The sequence below is a fragment of the Asterias amurensis genome, chromosome 19 (assembly GCF_032118995.1).
Source record: "Asterias amurensis chromosome 19, ASM3211899v1".
Taxonomy (NCBI): Eukaryota; Metazoa; Echinodermata; class Asteroidea; order Forcipulatida; family Asteriidae; genus Asterias; species Asterias amurensis.
In genome coordinates, this window is record NC_092666.1 from 3,646,542 (window position 1) to 3,659,470 (window position 12,929).

Below are 12,929 nucleotides of genomic sequence, written 5' to 3' on the forward strand. Positions count from 1 at the left end.
TAACAACAAAATTCTATAAAATTTCTTCCCAAATCACACAATATTCAAAATTGTTGCTACAAGAAAAAAGGTGTTTCCTAAACAGGATACATGGCACACATGTTTCCATAAATGGAAACAATAAGATGACTCCAGATATGGAAACATCAAGATTGTTCCCAAATCAGGAAACAATTGTAGTGTCTTCAGAATTGGAGACGGGAAATAGTTTCCTGAACAGGGAAACAATTTGTGCGTCTCCAAAATTGGAGACACTTCACAATGTTTCCAAAACAGGCAACATCCAAGATGTAAAGTGACTGTGTTTCCTTTTTAGGAAACGTTTGTGTTAACCCATCTTGTTGTTTTGACATGCAATTTTTAATGGTCCATAACTTTTTATAACAATACATAACGATAATGTGTCAAATTTGTATTTTTGCTTAATGGATGACTGAATAATTTGACAAAGCCCTGAAGCCGTTAGGCATTGTAGACCAAAGTTATGAGAATTTGAATTTTTCTTTGTTGAAAAAAAAGTACGTAATATTGGTAACATGTAAGAAAAATATTTTATTTTAGTTTAATAAGTGTCACTCTAAGGAATTAAATTTCAAAAAAGGTAATAATAATAATGACTGAAAAATTATAAGCAAAATATGTTTTTTGTGATTTGCTTCCTGTTTTGGGAGCATGTTGCCTGATCTGGAGACAAACGAAATGTTCCCTGATTAGGCAATGTACCGGACTGATAAGCAGCCAAAAAGCAGTCATTTGAGGTCAATGGCATGTTCATATAGGCAGTGGTGAGCAGTCAGTGGATAATTAAGTGCCGTTTCACGTTGATACTTGTGTCCACGGTCAAAACAATATGTGTTTGTTTACTGTGTAGATGGAGTGGACTTATAATAATAATATTAATATTGAAGTGATAGCCAACATATCTACCAAACGAGGTACTCAAGGCTGCTGAGTATATACAAACTTTCAGAAAGATAGATTACTGAAGTGATGAATTCTGAGACCCAATTATGTAGCACAAGGGTTTAAGGTGCTCTGGCGCATCAAGCAGCCACAGGCAGAAACACCAAGGTGAATCCCTTCTCTTTTGATTTATAAGTGCACTGGGTTCTTTTACATGCGTTGCACAACACACGGGACCAATTGCTTCACGTCCCATCCGATGATGAAGCATTGGTTAAGTGTCTTGTTGCAAAGGACACAAGTGTCACGGACTTGGGGTGCAAGTAAACAGAATCAACCCTTAAAGGCAGTGACATGTTTGGTAATTGTGAAAGATCGGTGTTCTCACTTGGTGTATCCCATCATGAGGATTATAATAACAAGGCTGTGAAAATTTGGGCTAAATCGGTCATCGAAGTTGCGAAAAAATAAAAAAGAAAAACACCCTTGTTGGACGACTTTGTGTGCTTTCAGATAGGAATAAAAAGACTTCTAGGTGTAGAAGTCTTTTATTATTTTAGTGAGAAATTACCTCTTTCTCAAAAACTACATTACTTCAGAGGGAGCCATTTCCCACAATGTTTTATACTATCAACAGCTCTCCAATTCTTGTTACCAAGTCAGTTCTTAAGTTAATTTTATTTGTTTTGAGTAATTACCAAACGTGTACCTTCCCTTTAAAATCCACACAGCCCTCCGCCATAGTAACAGCTCATTTTGTGCTTTTGCGCATTTAAGGTCGATTTTGGGGGCTTAAATTTACAGGCCAACTCCACCCCGCCAAAATGCAAAAATATTAAATAAAGCGTTGTACATCACTACAAAGTATCATCATTTGTTTAAAACAGTCCATAAATTTTGTCCTTTTTTTTTAGCACATGCATTTATAAGAGCATATTTTTTTGAAATTGCAAAACTTAAATTGTTAAACACCTACCTGAGCGGAATGTTTTCAACAGAAATGGTATTTTTACTTGTTTATAATGCACTTGTTCACCATTTTAATGTAATTTTGATATGTGTACACTTCTGAACTTTTCGTAATTATCGATTAAAAAATCAGGTCCCTACCTAAAGGTTTTTTGAAAAACTAAAAACACTTCTCCTGTTGAGAGCGGGCGTCAAAGGACAATTCCGCTGACGTCATTTGTGGGAGTTCGCTTTGTTATACATCCACACTGCAACAAAGCGGCTGTATCTACTTATGACGTTTTTGAGAGTGATTACGTAACGGGGCTTTTCGCAAATCTCACAGAAAAGCTCTGGACGAGGGCATACAAAATGATTGTTTGTTTACACAATTGACACCCATTTATAATCATATGACTCAATTTCCTTATTCATCGAAAACATTTTAAGTGGAATGCAGCAAAGTTCACGACTTGACATTTTCGTTCAAGCAGGTCTTTATAACCCTTTTTAGCCCTTAAAACTTCAACTTGCCAGGGGTCTCGGAATGCTTTCCTTTCAGTTGTGATTAGGGCCAACATTTTTTTTTTATGTCTGGTGAGAAAAACTGGGGCAATTGTTTTCTTGAAACAGGGGAAAAACAAATTTTTTATGTTAACAATTTTTTTTTAGGACTGTAACATCCTGTTGGACAATTTAAGTCATGATGATTTAATTTAACATTTTTGCACAGTCAAATATTTGAAGTGAAAACAAATGTTGACACTGAATGCTAAAAATAGCAAAGTGATGTTTTAAGGACTTAATTAGTTTGTGAAAGTTTTTGCATAGCATTTTGCTCTGATATACAGTAGAAATTGTTGAGTGCAATTGAATCATAGTTGCATGCTCACCCAAATCTATTTTGTAGACCATCCCTGTACATCTTCAGGGTGACTTGGGATTTGAAATCTGCTCTTATTTTCATGTCCGGAGTGTGTTCAGTTAACAAAACTGTAGAGTGTGGTGTTCAGTTTACATAAATTCAATGTGTGGTATTCAGTTTACAGGTCTTCAGAGTGTGGTGTTCAGTTTACAGGACTTCGGAGTGTGGTGTTCAGTTTACAGGACTTGAGAGTGTGGTGCTCAGTTTACAGGATTTTCATAGAGCATTTTTTCATGGAGTATTTGGTACCATTCCATTGATGCCAATACAGACCTTTTAATTCCACTTGACTTTGATGGTAGTATTGGCCACTTAGATGTGCATGCATACAGCCATAAAACCACCATGCTCCTTTTAAATCTTGCGCACAGTCAGTGTCCAAAGCATCATTGTTCTGATCCTTGGTACTGAACGCTTTTCCATTATGATATGTCAACGAATCACCTGCTGAACTGTTGTCATCATAGGAACCAACAAGGAGAGTGTACTTATCTCCTGATACTGAAAACTTCTCATAACTGGCCCAAGCTGTTTTTTCGTCCCAATCAGCCATGTCTACCCTTAAATGCCATTGTGCTGACTCAGTAAGGTTATGCAGGACATCATTACCCATCCAGAACTGAAAATAGTACAAGTAGTGATATTTGTCCCAATCAGCCATATCTACCATTGATTGCCATTGTCCTGACTCAGTAAGGTTACGTATGATGTCATTACCCAGCCAAAACTCAGTTGAGAGATCACCAAACCCGGTATTCTGTCCAATTACCGTAAAAGTCAACTGAGCCATCTTGTCTCCTCTGGAACACGATCCAGCCTCCTCCATCTGTCTCCATATCACAGTAGACCTTCACTCCATCAGTCAGACCAGCAGGGTAGATGCTGAAGATGCCACTCTGACAGCTACCAGCCTGGTATAACTTCAGACAACTACTAAACTGTACAATGTCTGGTGCTGAGTGTTGAGGAGTTTCCAAGTTTTCATCAAAGTAGGCGACTCCTTTCAGCTCATTGAAGTCATCAGGGCTTTGAGATTGAGTAGCATTGCTCAACTGACAAACATGGCTACATGTGTAGTAGTTGAATGATGCACAGTGTGGATCCATAGAGCAGTCTCGCCCACAGATCACAGGAGATGGTACAGTCTTCCATCTAAACACATGATTTAGTAGGACTCTGTTGCTTGCTGGATACAGGTTTGATTTGACTCGTTGTTGACAATCACCATGGCAAGAATGTATCAAGCAAGTCAGGAACAATGTTGTTACAATAACTTTCATGGTGAGAGGTTTTTTGGTAAGTTCTTGAGACATCTTCCACCCAATGATTGCTGTTATTGAAGATGTATTCAAGTTAATAAGGTTAGTTGAAACTGAAAAGGAGAAGTGATTTTCTTGCCACTAGTCCTCTGTTTTATGTATAGTTAGTGGCCCGATGTACATTTCAACCTCTGCAGAGTCTCTCTAACAGTCTAAGTCAAAATGACAAGACAACACACATAACAGGTGTACTGGTCAAACAGAAGCTGTCAAATGGGAAGAGATGTAAGAGATGAAAAGAGACGAAACACAACAAGAGAAATAATAGAGAGTAATTACTGAGGAGAGGAGAGAAAGAAAGGGGTTTTGACAACAAAAGATTGGGAATAGAAATAACATTATCAAAGACAGGTAGAAAGAGACAAATATTTTGATGGCTCTTTTGGTGTTTTATTCATAGCGTTACTCATAGCAACGGGTAAACAACCTTCCATTGAATACTGAATCACCTGAGGTGGAAGTTATCTGATTTGAGAGTGAAGGCTTGGAGTGATGGCAATAACGATCAATATAAGCCTTGATATTTAATTTGCAAGTTGAGTGACAAAGAAGCTGAATTCATCAACCTGTGCCACCAGTGTGACTGACCTAGTTCCATACATGTAGGTGTTTGAGTTTTTGAGCGTAAATCCACACTTTGTGCTTCTTCTCGCCCATACACCCTTGATTTGCTGATGCAGAACAAGGAGCCATTTCAACTGCTTTATTCCATGTACTGCAACTTACTGTCTGTTGCATGTTTTCCTACAGCCTACAATCTAGACTGTTTTAAGAAGAGAATAAATTCATACCTTCAGCTTTTTTCAATTTTAAATAATTTTTCTACTTGTATTGTAGCCCCATACCAAGAGTGGCTTTAAGACTTGTTTGGGGTGAACTCTCATACAATGTTTGTTCTTAATATATATAAAAAGAAACTACTTCTGCAAATAATCCTTTGAGTTATGTCCAGCTAATAGCTTATAATGGGGTTATTTGTTGGTTGACATTTGTGGAGTGTCGTGGCCGAGCAGATAAGAGAACCAAACTCGAGCTCTGGTGTTTCAGTTCAGCAAAATGTGGGTTCGGGAGTCGTGACACTTTTGTCTCTGAGCAAGACACTTAACTAAGGGTGCGTTTGTTTAGCTTCCCTGGGTCGACCCCGGTGTTGCGTATTTTATTTTTTTCCAGGACGAACGTGGGCACACAATTACCCCATGTTCGTCTTCGAACCAGAAAAAAACCCCAGACACGTCACCACGTGAGCTTTCTTGTGGTGACGTTGGTGCACCTCGGGACAGCCCCAAGAGCCCCACTTGTGGATTGGGTCACTTGGGGCTAAGCTTGGGCGGTTCCAGAAATTTGGGGCTCGGTTCCGGTTCCGAAAAAAAGCTCAGTTCTGAGACATACCCGGTTCCAATTCAATATAAAACATAAGCCGCCCGTCCCGAGCTCACACACATACACAATTGAGCCGATCTATTTAAACTGAAAATAACCAAGTTAATCAGAAGTCGGTCCCGAGCTCACACACACACAATTGGAGCCAATCTATTTTTAACGAAAATACCAGAACACCCGCCCCAAGTCAATCAGACATCGTGCCACCGATCACCTATTCTCCCTGCATTTAAACAAGTCTTTGATTTAGCCGGCAGTACGTCCGTAGTAGTGCGGTACATCCGGTGTGCAGTATGTCAGTAGTGCAGTATGTCCGTAGTGCATGCAGTATGTCGTCTCTGTACATACAGTGTACATGCCTGTACATGCATATAGTACTGTGTTTTGTGCATGAGGCAAGCTTTTATGAATATGGATATATGTACATGTATATGCATGAGATATACATGTACACAATGTGGTGGTGTGCTGTGTGTGCACTGTGTGCCACATATGTGATAGTTGATACTCATGTCGGCTTGAAGCCTTTGCACACTGTATCTGCGGTCACCGCTTTCAACATCAAGCCTCAATATCTAGAGCCGGTTCGTGGCAGGATCGGCTCCACAGAGCCTTTTATAATTGAGACTCGGTCTTTTAAAATCGGAACCGACAAAAGCGGGTACCCGGTTCCACAGAAGAGTGGAACCGCCCGTCCGGTTTTCAATTTGGAACCGGGTAGAACCGGGTAACTGAAGGAGCCGCCCAAGCTTACTTGGGGCTGGCCCAAGGTGCACTGACGTCACCACGGGAAGGCTCACGTGGTGACGTGTCTGGGTTTTTTTCTGGTTCAAAGACAAACGTGGGGGTAATTGTGTGCCCACGTTCGCCCTGGGAAAAAATAAAATACGCAACATCAAGGTCGACCCAGGGAAGCTAAACGAACGCACCCTAAGTGTTTCTCTCCACCCAGAGGTAAAATGGGTACCTGTGAGGGCAGCGATGGTTCTTGTGATTGTTTTGGCCCAGTAGCGTGAATGTATTTGTAGCACAGGTTGTATACTCTCCAGGCATTGAGATGGTGAAGGTATGAAGTGACCAGGGTTAATGATGTTGGAAAGCCCTTTAGGTGTGGAAATTGTGGTATAAAAACTTACTATTATTATCAATACATGAGGGTAGTTTGAGACAGCATTCAAGACAGCCCAAGTAGTTGCAGCTACATTTCAAATCCTATCTTAACGGGTCATAGTTTGGTGCAGACTAGAGTGTTCGCTCGGCCCCAGTGGCCAGTCTATCCAGGACCGCCGGGATGGGCTAATCTCTTGAACAGATTCTTGTTCAGGAAGTACGTCATGCGTACAGTGCATAGGAATATGGTGCAGTGTGAGTGTGATGCATGATGGGACTGCACATTATTAAACCAATGACAGTGCATGATACGTTTGCCCATCCCAGCGCCTTTGGTTAAAGCAAGGCGCTGGGGATGAGCGAAACAAGAGTGTCCCAAGAGGGCACCAATTATATGTAAACTAAGACTCCAGAGGGGGCAGTATTTAGGGGTGGGCTTTAAAGGAATGTTGGTATTTACTTGTATTTTCCATAAGAATGGGTTCCCTTTGTTCCATATGGACTGTTCCGGCTTGCCACTAAGCTCCGCCCACTGCGCACGTGAGCAAGACTCGTGAACAAGCACTCCCAATGCCATTCTGCATGATTCTGCCGCGCGTGCCAAATATACGCGCCCGCATGACCGAGTTTGTCCGACCACAATCATTGCTGTGATTGGTCAAATGGGTGAACGCGCACAGTTTGATTGACAGGCCGGATCGGTCCATTGCTGCTGTTGATTGTGCAGTAGTTTTTAGTCATTCTGGGATTCAAGTTGGATGAGAGCAGTCCCTATAAATAACCCGTATGAGAAATATTACAGAAGCATGATATGTACTATTAGTTTGGCAATGATTCAGTTCGCTTTAGGGCAGATATGAACAACTTCCTCTTCTAATTATGAAATAATGTACCAAGTTTGAACGCTAATTGCTTTTAGGTACTATAAAAGTACAGTATGAATTGTATCTTCCCCTTACAGACACTGGACACTATTGGTTATTGTCAAAGACCAGTCTTCACACTTTGTGTATCTCAATGCATAAAATAACAAACCTGTGAAAGTTTGAGCTCAATCTGTTGTCAAAGTAAACAAAATTGTTGCCAGGCCTTCGTGCCCAAACACCTGTATGGGGGTGTTTGTGTACCGTCAACAGACAAATCAAACGTTATAAATTAGCCTCAGAACCAGATTGGTATTGGTAATTAGTATTGTTATTATTTCTTTAGAAGACAGCCGCCTATAATATAATACCTTTGTGTTAATCTAAACTAGCTCACGAGGCAACCATGGAAGAAAAGAAAAAAAAGTCACAAAAGAAAAATACTTTTTGAAATTAAAGGCCTTGAACAATATTAATTACTCAAAATAATTGTTAGCAGAAAAACTGACTTGGTAATGAGCAATGGAGAGCTGTTGATAATAAAAAACATTGTAAGAAACTGCTCCCTCTGAAGTACCGGTTTTTTTTGTTTTTTTATATAGACAGAGGTAATTATTTTTCACTCAATTATAAAATACTTCAGCTGAAGCCTTTTATTATGCATCTGAGAGCACACAAAGTGATGCAATAAGGGTGTTTCATTACTCGCTTCCAAATCCGATGACTAATTGAGTCCAAACTTTCGCAGGTTTGTTATTTTATGCATATTTTTTTATATTTTTTATTCTCACGTGTCCAGTGCGTTAAGGACCTTCGGTAATTGTCAATGAGGTGTATCTCAACATATGCGCAGATAAATAACCTATGAAGATCTGAACTCAATTGGTTGTCGAAGTTGCAAGATAATAATGAAACAAAAAAACATCCTTGTCTCACAAAGTTGTGTGCTTTCATATGCTTGAATTCGAGACCTGAATGTCAAATTATGATGAGGTCTCAAAATCAAGTTCAAATATTTTAGTGGGAAATAACTTTTTTCTTGAAAATGTTACTTCATTGGGAGCCATTTCTTACAATGTTTTAAACTATCAACATCTCTCCATTGATCGCTAAAAACTAAATTTTTAAGCAACTACCAGTAGTATCCAGTGCCTTTTAGAAGTAATGTTATTTAATAGATTAAATATTACCTTATTTTTTCCCGTCTAGGTGTTTCCATGACAACATTGCACATGACCGCCGAGCCAAATAACACTGTGCCCATTGGCGTAATGCTAACACTTACCTGCCACATTGATAACTATGTGCCCATTATTTCTGTGAAATGGTTCCATAACGACGTTAACATCTACGGTTATAGACCAACTGCTAAGGAGGCGCTGGACAAGTATCGAAAAGAGAACCCGACCCCGGGATCATGGAGGTTAGTTTGGAAAGGCAGTGGACGTCTTTATCAAGAAAGAAGTTTTTTCTTAATAAAATATTTGAATTTGACTGTGAGACCTCAGAATTTAATGTTGAGGCCTCGAATTCGGTCATCTGAAAGCACACAACTTTGTTAGACAGGGGTATTGTTTCTTCCATCATGTCCATTGTTATCTCGCAATTTCGTTGACCAATTGAGTTCAAATTTTCACAGGTTTGTTATTTTGTGCATTTGTTGAGATACAGTAAGTGAAAAGGCTGGCCTATGACACTTACCAAAGGTGTCCAGTGTCTTTTAACGCACTGGACACGTTTGGTTATGTTGTCATACATGTAGACCAGTATTGTCACTTGGTGTCATAGACCAGTATTGTCACTTGGTGTCATAGACCAGTAATTTCACTTGGTGTATCTTAACAAATGCAGAGAATTTAACCAATCTGTGAACATTTGTACTCATTAGGTCATCAAAGTTTCAAGAGTAACGAATAATGACAGAAAAAAACACCCTTGTTGCATACATTTTTGTGCTTTTAGATGCTTACAAAAGTATTAAGAGACTTCATCAGGGACCTCAGGCCTGAAGTCTTTCAATATTTGGGTAAGAAATAACCAGTTTCTCAAAAACTAGGTTTCTTCAGAGCTCTCCATTGCTCGTTGTTTTTTGGAGGGGCTTCTATTTCACTCTCATATCTCACTCTTCCAGGGGCAGCTTAAAACATATCTTTTCATGCAGGCCTTTTCATGAACTTGTTTTTTTCCCCTTCCTTTCAGAACAGTGCCTTTGCGTGTTTCACAGATAAAGCATGCCTTATAAGTGCTGTGTTACTACAGGGGTCGAAATTGCCACTAGCCCGCTAGCCCGGGACTACCAGATATACAGCCGGGCTACTGATTTTTCCAGTTTGATAGCCCGACGGGCTAGTGGAAAAATAATGCAAAAATCATTATCACAAACAAAAAAGAACTATGTTATTGATGTATTGTAAAGTTTGAGCCGTGACGCGAGAAATAATGTGTCTTTCGGGCTACCAAAATCTAATCAGGGCTACTAAAAATTATTGGTCACTAGCCCTGCTGACTACCATGGAAATACACTTAATTTCGACTCCTGTACTATTATTCTTGGCAGATAAAGTGGAGCCATTTGTTCTTTAGTTGAAGAAGACGTTCAAATGTCTTACAGTCAGCCTGTGCTATGGTCTAAGGTTTTTCCATTGAAACTTTTTGGCGGACTGGAGAGCCAGTAACTTGTGGGCCCTTCCAGCATTCATTTAATTTATGAAGTTATTCCACATTTATAAGGGTTTTAAACTTCAATCTTCATGACCTGCACCGGTTTTGTTTGTTTCCTTGTTATTTGTTTTAAAGCATTGCTGTTCATCAATACTTTGTAACTTACTTCTTGTGTTCATTTGGAAGTTATGTAAAAATAAAATAACTGATCTGGGTGTTCGTAGGTTAATAATTTTGTCGGCACAGCCTGAAGAATCGGGGGTGTGGCGATGTGAGAGTAATATCTCACCAGAAATGAAGACTGCGAGCTCTCAAATGGAACTTAGGATAGGAGGTGAGACCCTAGTTTAGAAACAATGACATTGTGTAACAAGAAAAGCTCACAAGGGTGGCGCCTTGTACAATGTATGTTAATATAATCAAGGATGATTAAAGACACGGTACACTCTCAGTAATTGTCAAAGACTAGTCTTCTCACTTGGTGTATTTCAACATACATGTATGCATTTAGATAACAAACCTGTGAATATTTGAGCTCGATTGGTTGTCGAAGTTGAGAGAGAATGATGGGGAAAAAAAGCACTTGTCGCACAAGTTGTGTGCTTTCAGATGCTTGACTTCGAGACCTCAAATTCCACTATTTGAGTACAAATTTACTTCTTTCTCAAGGGAGTCGTTCCTCACAACACAATGTTTTATGCTTAAAATTATTTGAGTAATTACCAATAGTGTCAATGCTTTGAAGTCTTAATGTTTGAAAGTTCATAGAAAACTTTGATCTTTTCCCACACACAGTTCCCCGTATTGTGAGCATTTCCAGAGACGTAGAGACAACCCTCTCCTCAACAATGTCTCTCTTTTGTAACGTATCAGCTGAGCCAGACGCAGTCTTGGTGTGGAGTAGGGTGAAGCCACAGCTCGCCCTCCCTGAAGGCCACACTGTGCACCCGATATCCAAAGTACTCCGATTTGAGGTGTCGTCAGTGAGTGACGCAGGTGTGTACGAGTGCATTGCGAGCAACCAACTGGGGAATGCAGTTGGGCGTGTCAAAGTCTCTGTTATACGTGAGTATTGTTTGAAGCTATGCATGGTGTGAATAAATGGGAAAAATAAATAGCAGATCTGATACGACATGAAGGCAACGAAGGCAGTTGCCTCCATGCCCCCTGGTCATTGCCTTCGTGCCCTTGAAATGCTCCAGTAGAAATTTACAATTTTCTTGTAGTGTGCCCTTTTCCACAGAGAAAATGCCTTGGTGCCTTAAAAAACGAAGCATACAGGCCTAAAATAGTTAACTTGCGGGTACAACCATGTGTAAATCTCTTTTGTGGGAGGGTTGGTTCTGAGAAGAGCAGGTGTGGTTTCTCCTGAAGGCGAACAGAGTACTGTGTAAAAAATCCAGACCACACTGACTCTTTTATGTGCTATTTGCAACACAGGCTGTTTACTCCCCAGGGAGCTGAGATGGTAAGGAATGAATTAATCGGCCCAGTCACAGGTTACAATTGCTCTATAATAAGATGCCCGGGTGTAAAAAGCACTATATAATAATACCATTAATATCACAGCATTTTTAAAGGCGCGCTAAATCTGGTGAAAAACTATTCAAAGGCGCCGGTCAAGATGGAAAATTCTCAAGTGTTGGGGAAAGCAAGTGTGAACAAGTGTGTCTTAAGTTGATGCTGAAAGATGGAGATGTCATGGATTTTCCTGAGGTTTTCAGGGAGTGAATTCCAGAGCCTGGGTGCTGTAATGGGAAACCCCCTGTCCCCGTAGCTGGCTAGACGAGACCGGGGAACAAGGAGCCTGTTGCTGGGGAATCTAAGACTCGGTCTTGTAGTACGGGGAGTCAACAGGTTTTGAATATAGAGTGGGGCTGAACCTTGGAGCGCCTTGAAAGTGAGAATGATTATTTTGAATATAAAAACAGATTCTTATTATTATTTTACACTTCACAGATGCCCCGATTATCAACACTGAATTATCCGAGTCTCATGCAACCAGTTGGATCAATATACCGGTCAATTTGACCTGTGCCTGGACGGCTTACCCGACCCCAAGAGTAAGCTGGGAACAGAATGGCATCTTGGTTGATCAGAGTCGAGTTCAAGTGGTCACCAGAAAAGATATCAGTTTACTACAGGTGGGTAGTGATTTATTTACTGGGGTCCTTCAAGACTAAATTAATTACTCAAGGAAATTGTTTGCCTAAAAACTTACTTGTTGACGAGCAATGGAGAGTTGTTGATAGTATATAACATTTTGAGAAACGGCTCCCTCTGCATCTGATAAAGTAACTTGGTTTTGAGAAAGAAGCAATTTCTCATTAAATGTTTGAATTGAAGTCAAGACCTCAGCTGACATCTCGAGTTTCAAGCAATCTGAAAGCACATTTTGTGCGACAAGGGTGTTTTTTCTTGCATCTTCGTCCACCAATTGAGTTCAAATTTCACAGATTTGTTACTTTAATAGACACATGTTGAGATCCACCAAGTGAGAAGACTGGTCTTTGACAATTACCAATAGTGTACAGTGTCTCTAAACCAAGTGAGGAGAGACTCATAGTTGAGGGATGTCTAAAAACCATTTTCACTGCAATTAAACAATGCTTAATTTTTAGCATGGTTGCAAAGTTTACTTAATGCACCTGGCATCAAGATCAATAATGCTACTTCCATGAAAGGCAGCAAATTTTAGAAGGTTTCACTAGGAACCCTGGACAGTCTAATCATTGTTGTCTTTTCACACATTAAATGCAGTTTGTAAAGTTTCACAACCATGCTGAAATTAAAGGCAGTGGACACTATTGGTAATTACTC

At 39.9% G+C, this 12,929-nt stretch overlaps 1 protein-coding gene and 1 pseudogene across 2 annotated transcripts in view; one reads left to right on the forward strand and one right to left on the reverse strand.

Annotated features, from left to right (window-relative positions):
- LOC139951638 (fibroblast growth factor receptor 3-like) overlaps positions 1 to 12,929 on the forward strand; it is a 92,186-nt gene that overhangs the window by 48,584 nt on the left and 30,673 nt on the right. For both annotated transcript variants that reach the window (XR_011787814.1, XM_071950607.1), the window contains exons 3-6: positions 8,658 to 8,871; positions 10,334 to 10,443; positions 10,905 to 11,174; positions 12,069 to 12,253. Coding sequence is in view for 1 of the 2 variants with exons in the window: in XM_071950607.1 (XP_071806708.1) it covers positions 8,658 to 8,871; positions 10,334 to 10,443; positions 10,905 to 11,174; positions 12,069 to 12,253 (779 nt within the window). In the remaining variant the exon portion in view is untranslated. The remainder of the gene's footprint in view (positions 1 to 8,657; positions 8,872 to 10,333; positions 10,444 to 10,904; positions 11,175 to 12,068; positions 12,254 to 12,929) is intronic.
- On the reverse strand, positions 2,919 to 4,056 carry LOC139951790 (microfibril-associated glycoprotein 4-like; annotated as a pseudogene).